Source organism: Nansenia antarctica, assembly GCF_963989245.1.
Source record: "Nansenia antarctica genome assembly, chromosome: 2".
NCBI lineage: Eukaryota > Metazoa > Chordata > Actinopteri > Argentiniformes > Microstomatidae > Nansenia > Nansenia antarctica.
The window spans coordinates 30135765-30148264 of NC_137675.1; the positions used below are offsets into that span (position 1 = coordinate 30135765).

General features: G+C 40.8%; 1 protein-coding gene across 1 annotated transcript in view; it reads right to left on the reverse strand.

The window, feature by feature from the left end:
• The window catches only part of LOC308151900 (complement C3-like), a 61970-nt gene that overhangs the window by 44845 nt on the left and 4625 nt on the right, over positions 1-12500 (reverse strand). Inside the window, exons 4-8 of the mRNA XM_080524793.1 lie at positions 12412-12500; positions 4879-4967; positions 3952-4034; positions 2508-2595; positions 1633-1738 (exon numbers count right to left, since the gene is read on the reverse strand). The exon at positions 12412-12500 is cut by the window's right edge and continues 24 nt beyond it. Coding sequence (XP_080380919.1) covers positions 1633-1738; positions 2508-2595; positions 3952-4034; positions 4879-4967; positions 12412-12500 — 455 coding nt within the window. The remainder of the gene's footprint in view (positions 1-1632; positions 1739-2507; positions 2596-3951; positions 4035-4878; positions 4968-12411) is intronic.

A 12500-nucleotide genomic window follows, 5' to 3' on the forward strand; every position in this document is an offset into this window, starting at 1 on the left:
ATTTTGCCACCAGACTCAGCCATCTCCTGAACATGCTGAACAGTGACGACCAGTGTGTGAGGGAGATGGCTAGAGCCTCACTGTTCTTGGACTTACGGAGACGCAAGGTCCCCATGGCGCGTCCATCAGAGTCTAGTTTCCTGGGATTTAAGAGGAAATCCAGTGGAAAGTTGGACACTCACTCCCCTGGATTCGGAGTGTGGTCTGACTGGCCTGACCTCAACGATCTCTGCGGCTGGAACAACGTGGCCCTTGAGTGGGTGGGGTCAAACTCAGTGGCGGTGGCTGTCTCTGAAGAGATCATCACTGACCCCAGCATCTCAGTGAGGGCAACCATTAACATCTGTGGGACAGATCATCTTCTCCCACCAGTCAATACCCGGGGACACCTTATGATGGCGCTACGACAAAGACAACGACAGAAATTGAATACGACAAAGACAACGACTGAAATTGCAAGGGAAGCTGGCATGTCTCCCTGCTGCTGATCACTCTGTCTCTCACGCAGTGTTCAAAAGCGTAACTCTTGACGAGTGTATTGTCACCTTCACTTTAAAAGCTAGGCTGCAGGTTTTACCAACGAAGCTAAACCTTTCCATCTGGCTTCCTGACAGTCATAGCCCACACTGCATACATCACAGTCACCAGCAGATAACTGAAACCATGCCCCACATCTTAAATGGTTGTCATGCGTATAAAGGGCTCTACATATGTAGGCATGATCGAATTGTGGATCTGATTTCGGTGTCTTTTCCATATTCAGGCCTGCCGCAACGCTGTACAAGCACTCCACTGTAAAGCCCCACATGTTCAGTTTGTGTAGCGACGAAGAGTCATTAGGAGTGTTCTCCAATATTTCAGCAAACACCCCTGATGTTGTAATTGTCAACGAAAACCACAGAGAGGTGCTTATTTTAGAAGTTGGCTGCACCTTTGACCATAGCCTAGAGGAAGCCTTTTTAACCAAAATCTTAAAATACCAACAGCTGGAGCAGGCCATATCACAACTGGGCTACAGATGTCAACTTTTAGTTTTTATATTTGGCAGCCTGGGCCATGTTCATAAGTCTGTTGTTAGAGGCCTACATATGGCTGATCTTCCTAAGAGAAGGGCCAAACAGTTAGCAAAATATTGCTCAATATCCGCTGTTATTGGTAGCCGCTCAATATGGAGAAGGCGGTGCTTCCTGTACCCATGACCGGGATACTGTCTGTCTTATAGTATTGATCAACCCACTGGTCTGGTGCGAATAACATCCTGTGTGTGGCAGAACTGGTTGTTGGCTCAGCATTACTGTAACAAATTGTTTCCAGGATGTCAAAATGCACTGTTAGTATCTATGTCCTTTAGAATTGTACTTTGTATGTGGACATAAATAAAGCATTTAAAATGTGTGTGTCTGTGTGTGTGTGTGTGTGTGTGTGTGTGTGTCTGCGTGTGTATGTGCGTGTGTGTGTCTGTGTGTGTGTGTGTGTGTGTTTGTGTGCATGTGTATGTCTCTGTGTGTGTGTGTGTGTGTGCATGTGTATGTCTCTGTGTGTGTGTGTGTGTGTGTGTGTGTGTGTGTGTGTGTGTGTGTGTGTGTGTGTGTGTGTGTGTGTGTGTGTGTGTGTGTGTGTGTGTGTACTAACCTGTACTCTCTGGAGAGATTCAGGGATGCTGATCTTCTGGTTCTCCTTGGTCATGACCCCAAACACTCCAAACGCGTGTCCGTTCACATTCTTCCCAAACAGATACCTGCAACACCCCAAGAAGTAGTCTTGAAATCTTCAAATATCATCATTATCAAATGGACTGACTTATATAAATGGACTGACTTATATAAATGGACTGACTTATATAAAAGGACTGACTTTTATAAATGGACTGACTTATATATCGCATTATTCCAAAGCATTTTTCAATTGCCTCTCATTCACCTCATTCACACACACATTCCCATTCACACACACATTCACATTCACACACCAATGGCGGCAAGCAACCATGCAAGGCGCCGGCCCCGCTCATTGGGAGTAATTTGGGGTTCAGTGTCTTGCCCAAGGACACCTCCTCGACATGTGACCAGCCGGGGTTCGAACTGCCGATCTGCCGACCTTGCGATCATTAGACGCCAGCTCTCCCTCCTGCACCACAGCCGCCCCCATTATCCCAAACCTCATTACATCATAGACATCAGCTGTGTAAGGTTTCATTATTACATAAATAAAAATACTACGTGTATACTTTTCACACATTACACATCTTACATTTCAATGCAGTGGGTGGGTTTTAGAACTCATTTAGAACTCATTTAAAAGCTATACACCCACAATGCATTGCTTACAATTTTACAGTAACTGCATAACCATAACAAATATTGTGTGTGATGGGTGAGGGACAATTATTGGATAAATAGGCTACCAACTATTTCCTGCTAACACATATCATGTAAATACAGACACACACACACACACACACACACACACACACACACACACACACAAAGATAATGACATCATCATACGTGGCAGTGATAGCAACCGTGATCTGCTCATCGTCAACGTAGAAGAACGCTTTTTCAGGAATCAGCTTGATTTCAAAACTGGGCAGAACTGGAGGGAAGAAGAGAGGAGAGAGGGAAGGAGAGAGGAGAGATGGAAGGAGAGAGGAGAGGAGAGAGGAGAGAGGGAAGGAGAGAGGAGAGATGGAAGGAGAGAGGAGAGGAGAGAGGAGAGAGGGAAGAAGAGAGGGAAGGAGCGAGGAGAGAGGAGAGAGGGAAGGAGAGAGGAGAGAGGGAAGGAGAGAGGCTTGTGTTATTTATATAAGAACAGTTCATTGCTCCCAAATGCAACAATAATTCTAAGAGTTCACAATAAGAGTTCTAAGAGTTCTCAATACGAGTTCTAAGAGTTCCCAATAAGAGTTCTAAGAGTTCTAAGAGTTCTAAGAGTTCTCAATAAGAGTTCTAAGAGTTCCCAATAAGAGTTCTAAGAGTTCTAAGAGTTCTAAGAGTTCACAATAAGAGTTCTAAGAGTTCTCAATAAGAGTTCTAAGAGTTCTCAATAAGAGTTCTAAGAGTTCCCAATAAGAGTTCTAAGAGTTCTCAATAAGAGTTCTAAGAGTTCTCAATAAGAGTTCTAACAGTTCCCAATAAGAGCTCTAAGTGTTCCCAATAAGAGTTCTAAGAGTTCCCAATAAGAGTTCTAAGAGTTCTCAATAAGAGCTCTAAGAGTTCTCAATAAGAGTTCTAAGAGTTCCCAATAAGAGCTCTAAGAGTTCCCAATAAGAGCTCTAAGAGTTCCCAATAAGAGTTCTAAGAGTTCTCAATAAGAGTTCTAAGAGTTCCCAATAAGAGCTCTAAGATTTCTCAATAAGAGTTCTAAGAGTTCCCAATAAGAGTTCCCAATAAGAGTTCTAAGAGTTCTCAATAAGAGTTCTAAGAGTTCCCAATAAGAGCTCTAAGAGTTCCCAATAAGAGCTCTAAGAGTTCCCAATAAGAGTTCTAAGAGTTCCCAATAAGAGTTCTAAGAGTTCCCAATAAGAGTTCCCAATAAGAGTTCCCAATAAGAGTTCTAAGAGTTCTCAATAAGAGTTCTAAGAGTTCCCAATAAGAGCTCTAAGAGTTCCCAATAAGAGCTCTAAGAGTTCCCAATAAGAGCTCTAAGAGTTCCCAATAAGAGTTCTAAGAGTTCCCAATAAGAGTTCTAAGAGTTCTCAATAAGAGTTCTAAGAGTTCCCAATAAGAGCTCTAAGAGTTCCCAATAAGAGTTCTAAGAGTTCTCAATAAGAGTTCTAAGAGTTCTCAATAAGAGTTCTAAGAGTTCCCGATAAGAGTTCTAAGAGTTCTCAATAAGAGTTCTAAGAGTTCCCAATAAGAGTTCTAAGAGTTCTCAATAAGAGTTCTAAATAAGAGTTCTAAGAGTTCTAAATAAGAGTTCTAAGCGTGCCCCACAGTTCTAATCTCTCACCATATTCTTTGACTTCAAACACGGATGTGAAGACCTGCTGTGGAGTGTTCTGGAACCTGCATACCACCTTCCAATCCCCAAGACTACACACACACACACACACACACACACACACACACACACACACACACACACACACACACACAAACACAAGGGTGAAAGAATAGGACCCAAAGTAACAAGATGAAATTAATTGATTGTTCAGTCAATCAATTAATAAAGAAATCAATCATTAACTTCAGTTAGTCAGTCGGTTGGTTTAACATGAGACATATGTGACACGTTCTAATGCTTTGGTCCTCATATCGGGATCTGATGGAATGATCTTATGAACTTTTCTTTCGATCAATCCAAATTCGAATCAATGACACATCGCTAGTCAACTAACACAGCTTGTTTTGTGAGTCTGCTAACAATGTTAAGTAGTGTTATAGTTAACTAGGTAGCAGTGGGGGATTACTCACCGAATCTAGCGAGTTTGTGTTGTGATTCTCAACAGCGTTGAAACGTAGCTCCGTGTTTCAAAAGAAAAGTCTGAACATTTTGACTGGTTGCCGATATGAGGACCAAAAGACTAGAACGTGTCACATTTCTTTAACATTTTTTGTGAGCTTAGAATTATACGGTTCTATCTCCGTTTAGGGTAGTTCAGAGATATTGAGCGTCAAAGTTTTGACATTCCATTATGTTCTGTGAGATGGAACCTTTCAATTTTATGAATTACTAACTCAAAAATGTCAACATTGTAATAAAAACACCACCCAGGCATTAATAAAACACCTAACGGATCAGATTATGTAAAAAACTCAATTTTGACCAAAAATGGAGATAGAACCTTATAATTCTAACGTCACGATATCTAAGCAGAAGGCAGCAGTTGTTCGACTGGGAGGGTGGCTGAAGGCTTGGCTGGGAGGAGGAACCCACCTGACTCTTTCCAGGATGTCGTAGTTCCCCACTATGACTCCGTCCTCTGGGTTTTTGATCTCCATGCTGACTGTGATGTTGTCCGGGGTCTGAAAACCAACACATCCGCCATGAGCATTAATTAATTTATGCCTAGCCAAATCCATGTTTAGGAGGTAGCTAGCTAACATCACACTGATCATACTCGTAAGACTTTTCACTTTTCAAAAAAGGCTGGTCGAGAGAGGACGCTGGCGCTGCTTGTTTTCGCCGCTTCTCCGCCCGGAATCTAGATATACTTGCAGTATACAGAGTAGATAAATCTAGATATACTTGCAGTATACAGAGTAGATTGTCCTACAATGACACTTAGATTGAGATTTAGTCAAAATAAAAATGTATTAGACCCCTATGCTGTCTTTTTTTATTTTTATTTTTTTACCTAACCCCTAACCCTAACCCTATTTCTTTTCAGTTTGTAAAGTGTCTTTGAGTGTCTAGAAAAGCGCTATATAAGTATGGAGGACCAAGTCTGTCAAAATTAACAATAAATATATAGACACATAAATGAATGTATGAACAAATGAATGAATACACACAGTATAACGAAATACATTTCTATATTTATTTATTCTTTTCCACATTCATTCTTTCTTTTCCACATTCATTCTTTCTTTTCCACATTGTTTTCCACATTCATTCTTTCTTTTCCACATTGTTTTCCACATTCATTCTTTCTTTTCCATATTGTTTTCCACATTCATTCTTTCTTTTCCACATTGTTTTCCACATTCATTCTTTCTTTTCCACATTGTTTTCCACATTGTTTTCCACATTCATTCTTTCTTTTCCACATTCATTCTTTCATTCTTTCCCCGATTATCAGATCTGTATGCAAATATGGGGACGTGTTTCGCATTTTCATTGGTTGATGCCCCACGCATTTTCATTGGTTGATACCGCGCGTGACGTGGTAAAAGCGACAAAGTAGAGATCGTCCTTGGGCCAAACCATTTTTCATTACCATCTGGGTGGGCAACATTTTTTTTTTATTCCTTTACATCCCTAGATTATGTTGTCACAATGTGATTGTGTCATCCAGTGCAGGGACAAGGTTAAAAATCTCGGTGTCATTCTGGATCAGAGCCTCACATTTGACCCTCACATAAAGGGGGTGATAAAAATAGCATTCTTTCACCTCAGAAGAATTGCCAAGATTAGATCAATCCTTTCTTTTGAAGATGCTGAGGTTCTGATCCATTCTTTTGTGACATCCAGATTAGATTATTGTAATGTCCTTTTGTCGGGATTGCCAAAAAAGAGCTTCCATGGCATACACATGGTCCAAAATGCTGCAGCTCGCATCTTGACTGGGTCCAAGAAATACGACCATATCTCACCAGTGCTGGCCTCCCTTCATTGGCTCCCTGTCCATGTTAGAGCGGATTTCAAGTTGCTCCTGCTAACTTACAAAGCTATAAATGGCACTGCTCCTTCTTATTTAAAGGACCGTCTCGTCCCATATGTGCCCTCAAGGGCTCTGCGCTCACAAGGCTCTGCCCTGCTCATTATTCCGAGGGTTAGAAGAAAGACAATCGGTGAGCGTGCGTTCTCTTTCCGGGCACCAACTCTCTGGAACCGTCTTCCACTTGATATCAGACAGGCAGAATCAGTAGAAGTGTTTACAAATAAGCTAAAGACCCACCTGTTTTGCGTTGTCTACATGTCATAGGCTGTTTTTTGTGCTGTTGTAATTTACGTGTGTTTTTAAATTGAAATAGTTGTTTTTAAATTTGTTTAAAATGTTTGTTTTTACCTATTATATTTGTGGTGCGAAATTGGGTGTTTTTTAAATTGAAATAGCTGTTTTTATATTGTTTAAAATTTGTTGTTTTTTACCTATTGTACTTGTAAAGCACTTTGACGTAAAGTGCTATATAAATAAAGTTATTATTATTATTGTTATGTTTTGATATGATATACCTTTTGGTTTGGCAGCTTATTAGTGGTTATCACCTCTTAAAGGTATGGACTGCTTTTCTTCAAAAAAAGAGTTTTGCCAGAAAAAGTCTCCTGCCATATCTTGCTCCCCTTCGTATGATTCGCTCGTAGGTCGGGCTGTGGTTGTGATAGATACGTGAGACCAGAGGGTTTTTTACGCACCTGAGTCTCCTGAACAGTAGATATCGACCCCTAGTCGATCAGACCTTCTTAGGCTGAGCTATGGTCACGTTTCCGCACCTACCCCCCTGTAATATTGTTTCTTTTTTCTTGTATTGTTTCTTTTTTGTAATGTATTTGCCTTACCTTGATTCCTAGATAAATGGTTCAAAAGGAAAACATTAAGTTAACAAATGTAAAACTGCACTGTTTGAATTGTAAATTATTTGTAGAAGACTAAACAGGTGTAGCATTTGGCCCACCTAGTGCCTTAACTAGTGCGGGTCTCTGAAATAGAGGAATACATCTAGTTTGACATTAAATTACCAACCTTATTCTAAACTAAAATATTGTCAGGGTGCAGTAATTGGGGCAGATCTCATTACAACTTAGAGGCGCTACAAACAAGGAATCTTCTGTGATGTTGTCCGGGGTCTGAAAACCAACACATCCGCCATGAGCATTAATTAATTTATGCCCAGCCAAATCCATGTTTAGGAGGTAGCTAGCTAACATCACACTGATCATACTTGTAAGACTTTTCACTTTGCACCTTGCTAAAGATACAGACCCCTCGGTGCTCCATGGTGAGATTAACATATTCACTAAATAGTGCGACAGCAACCATCTCATCTTAAACCTCAGCAAAACTCAGGAGGTTGTGTTAGACCCAAGGCAGGTAACTGACCATGAGCCTGTGGTCGTCAAAGACCAAATAATCATCCAGGTGCCCTCTTATAAGTACTTAGGTATGCAATTAGACAACCATCTCTGCTGGAATACACACATAGACAGCTTATGTAACAAACTACAGCAGAGGCTTTATCACCTGAGGCGACTCAGACTTTATGGGGTGAGAAAGCAGATCATGAGATTTTTTTTTAAAATATCAGTCCATTGTTGAAAGTGTAATCAGATATGGAATAATTGTGTGGTTTGGCAACTTAACTGTACAACAAAAAAACAGACTAGTCAGCATTCACAAAACAGCCATGAAAATTGTAGGTGAAAGAGACTATGGGCCCTATTATGCACTTCATCAATAAGACGAGGCGGTAGATCTAAACTTAAGACGTGGAGGCGTGGTCAAGGCCACTTTGCTATTATGCGTGCTGTAGTGGGCGCCTAAAACCCGGCGCTAAGCAAATAAATTAGTCATGGGTGTGTTTTGGGCGTCTTCTCAATCAACCCAATCAGCGTGCCAGGTGCCATTCCCTTTAAGAACCGGCTGCGTTGAGTCATTAGCGCTATGCTATTATGGAAGTCCTGAGAAGGAGGTCAGCGCGCTTCTCTGCCTCTCCCTTCTGAAATAAAGCATTTATACTGTGACCGTAATTGACGTCTTGCAAAGTCAGATCGCATAATAGCAGGGGCGCCTAGTGCACTTCATTAACATATGAACACTCCCACAATGAGCAATATATGCACGGGAGTTTTACGTCTTATGTGTGGGCGCCTATCGACACCTGCATAATAGCAGTAGCGCGTATGAAGCGCATAATAAGGGTGGGGGTAGGTCTTAACCTGGCGGTGCGTCTTAATTAAGACTTAATACGGCAAGTTAATAAGTGCATAATAGGGTCCTATGTGATCGTAAATAAACTATATGAAAAAGCTGTCCTGGACAAGGCTAATAAGATCATCGCAGACCCCCAACATCCCCTCTCCACAGAATACGAAGTTCTCCCCCTAGGTAGAAGGTTTCGCATGCCAAGATGTAATAATAAGCTCTTAAAACTATAATTTGTCCCATTCTCCATTAAACTAATCAATTCGCTCAAGCAGAAACGATGATTAGGACATGACCACCAGCACCTGCACTTTATCTTAGACACCACTTGAAGGGCCATGTGCAATATTCGAAAACACCACTTGAAGGGTTATGTGCAATATAATATAGTATACTATATACCAAATGATGCCATGTCCAGGTGGAAACTGCTGCAAATGTCACTCAATGTTTGCTGCTGTCCTGTTGTTTACTTTGCCTGCTGTATGTTGTATGTATCGTCTCTGTAGCACTTGAAGCATGAAAGTACCATGCCCAAGACAAGTTTCCCCTCGGGGACATTAAAGTATAATCAATCAATCAATCAATATGTTGCTCCCCTTCGCGTGAGTCACGCGTAGCTCAGGCTGTGGTTGTGATAGAGACATGAGCCAGATGTACTGTATGCGCCTGGGTCTCCTGAGAGACCCTGAGTCGTTCAGAGCTTCCTACGCTGAGCTATGGTAACTCTCCCGCACCTACCGCCAGTGGCGTGCAGTCAGGTGAGGCAGGGTAGGCAGTGCCTCACCCAGGCATTTAAGAAAGAAAAAGAATATCAGTCTTTTTAAAGTCAGTCTTTTTTTTTTTTTATCTAAAAAATATATTTATTTATTTATTTATTTTACTCATTATTCTTAACTTTAATGTGTTAAAATGTTGTTAAAAGAAAAATAAATGATGTAAAATGTGTTGTTTAAAAAAATATAATGCATGACCTGGCACCAGGAGAGTTTGCTCCCAAAGCTAGCTGATTGCTGGCGAGAGGCTGAGGCAGTGCCTCTGTGCTATGCGAAGTGATAGACCAACGATTTCGTAGGTTTGCGCATGCGTAGTCTGTTCTCACATTGTCTTCATTTATGGACGTTGAGGCACCGTGCAGGCTGCCTCTGACAGCATGATTGACAGTTTGCATTTGACTTGCCGTAGCGGCATCCTCTGCTGTTCGCGCCGCGGTTCTAAATTTCCCCAGCTAACTTGAGATCAGCATCATGGATATCCAACAGTTAAAAAGATGTTCAACCTTCAGTTTTGAGCAAAAAACGAAATGTGATTGAAAATGGGAGGGCAACACCTGACCTATCTCAATTAACCCAAAGGAAGGGACAGAAGATTGTACGAACATTTCAAACGGAATGGTACAAACAAAAGGACTGGCTGTGTGGATGTAGCCAGGCTAACAAGCTGTTCTGCTTCCCTTGCCTACTGTTCTGGTCTAGCGACAGCGTGTGGGTGAAAGAGCTTTAGAGAAGCATGAAAAATCCATAGCCCACATCCACTCTCAGATGGCCTTGAAAACCTTTGGCAAAAGTCGCATAGACATGGCCCTGGATGAGCAGCACCGGCTGCATGTTACTGCACACAACGCAAAGGTAAAGGAGAACAGGGAAATCTTGAAAAGCCTAATTGATGCAACATGCTACCTTGCTAAACAAGAATGAGCATTTCGGGGGAACGACGAGAGCAGTAGCTCCATCAATCGTGGGAATTATGTCGAACTTTTACATTTGATGGCAGAAAAGGATGAGAAATTAGCCGCACATTTGCCTACGCATGTTACATATGCTTAAGATAATGTAGGCTATTGCGTGCCGGTTCAAATGCTGTAAATCCTGTGTTGTTGATGCAGGTGAATTATGTGTAGTTATGAGATGTGTAGTTATGAGATAACAATACATGACATTTTTGACCAGCTATTTGATAGTATAGTATATATGGGCTATGTGATTGACTTTATAGTATAGTATATTAGCCTACATTACATTAGTCATTTAGCCGACGCTTTTATTCAAAGCGACTTACAATAATTGCATTTAACGTAGGAGTCAGGAGTGTACTGCTTTTTTAAGGCAAAATGAAGAATAGCAAACTAAAAATACAGTATAGCAATATAGCAATAGCAATAGCATAGAGAAGAATAGCAAACTAACAATACAATAGGTGCTTAACAGGGAGGATTCTGGTAGTAGGCCTACTTCTTGAAGAAGTGAGTTTTGAGCCTGCGTTAAAAGATATAAGGGCTATTGATTGCCTTTATAGTATGCGCTATGCCATTTGATGTCTGGCTGCTGCGTTAATCTCATGATTTTTTTTTAATAGCTCACTGCCTACCCAGCCAATGACCTCACTGCACGTTACTGCCTACCGCATATTACCTCCGGAAAACCGCAAAAACTAGGCATTCACCGGTAGGGGGTAGGTGCGGGAAAGTTACCATAGCTCATCGTAGGAATCTCTGATCGACTCGGGGTTGGTCTCTACGTGTTTAGGAGACTCAGGCGCATAAAAAACATGAATGGGCTCATGTCTCTATCACAACCACAGCACAGCTACGCGCGAATCATGCGAAAGGGAGCAAGATATGGCCACTAATAAGCTGCCAAACCAAAAGGTCTATCATATCAAAACATAATCTAGGGATGTATAGGAATAAACAAATCACATCTAGAATTTGCCCACCCAGATGGTAATGAAATGTTCAGGTACTCTTGGCTGAGGGCTTTACCACGTCACGCGCAGTATCAACCAATGAAAATGCGTAGGGGCGTGGACAACATGCAAGATACGCCCCCAGATATTTGCATACAGATCTGATGAAGTGGAAAAGAAAGAATAAATGTGGAAAAGAAAGAATGAATGTGGAAAAGAAAGAATGAAAGAATGAATGTGGAAAAGAAAGAATGAATGTGGAAAAGAAAGAATGAATGTGGAAAAGAAAGAATGAAAGAATGAATGTGGAAAAGAAAGAATGAATGTGGAAAAGAAAGAATGAATGTGGAAAAGAAAGAATGAATGTGGAAAACAAAGAATGAAAGTGGAAAACAAAGAATGAATGCGTAAAAGAATAAATACATATAGAAATGTATTTCGTTATACTGTGTGTATTCATTCATTTATTTGTTCATACATTCATTTATGTATCTATATATTTATTGTTAATTTTGACAGACATGGTCCTCCATATATAAGTCTAATGTATTATTATTATTATTATTATTATTATTATTATTATTATTATTATTATTATTATGAGCATCTCCTTTTACCGGTTTATTTTTTTATAATTATCACAACTGTTTGCGCTGTTTGTGCTGTTTTTTTATCCAGACGGGTTATCATTGTTGTACAGCACTTTGAGCTGCATTCTGTGGCAGCTACCACCCTCTGGAACTCTCTCCCCACAGCGATCCGCAATGCCCCCCTACCCTGGACACTTTTAAATCAGCCCTCAAATCCCACCTAGAGAACTCTAAGGCCTTTGGCCCCCAGTCTAGTTTTGTCACTCTCGTTGTCTTTGTTTCTTTGCTTTGTTTTTCTGTTCTGTCTGTCTGACTGTCTGTCTATGAAATCTGTTAAGCGTCCTTGGGTTTGAGAAAGGCGCTATACAAATTATTATTATTATTATTATTATTATTATTATGTATGAAAGGTGCCATATAAATAAAGATTATTATTATTATTATTATTACTATTATTATTATCATTAAAGCAGTAGAAATGTCTACATTGACCAGGGGGGTATTCCATCAACGTCGCTAAAGGAAAATCCACAATTCTGGCTTAAGATTTATCAAAATAAGCCAAAATAATACCGCCCAGTTTATGAAGGCCTACGAAAGGACGTTTACCATGATCTCCACGGAAACGGCGGAGTCCTTCTGGGGTTGCCCTGGTAACTGTCGATCCCGGTCCTTGACAACAGGCTCCATTTTGGTTG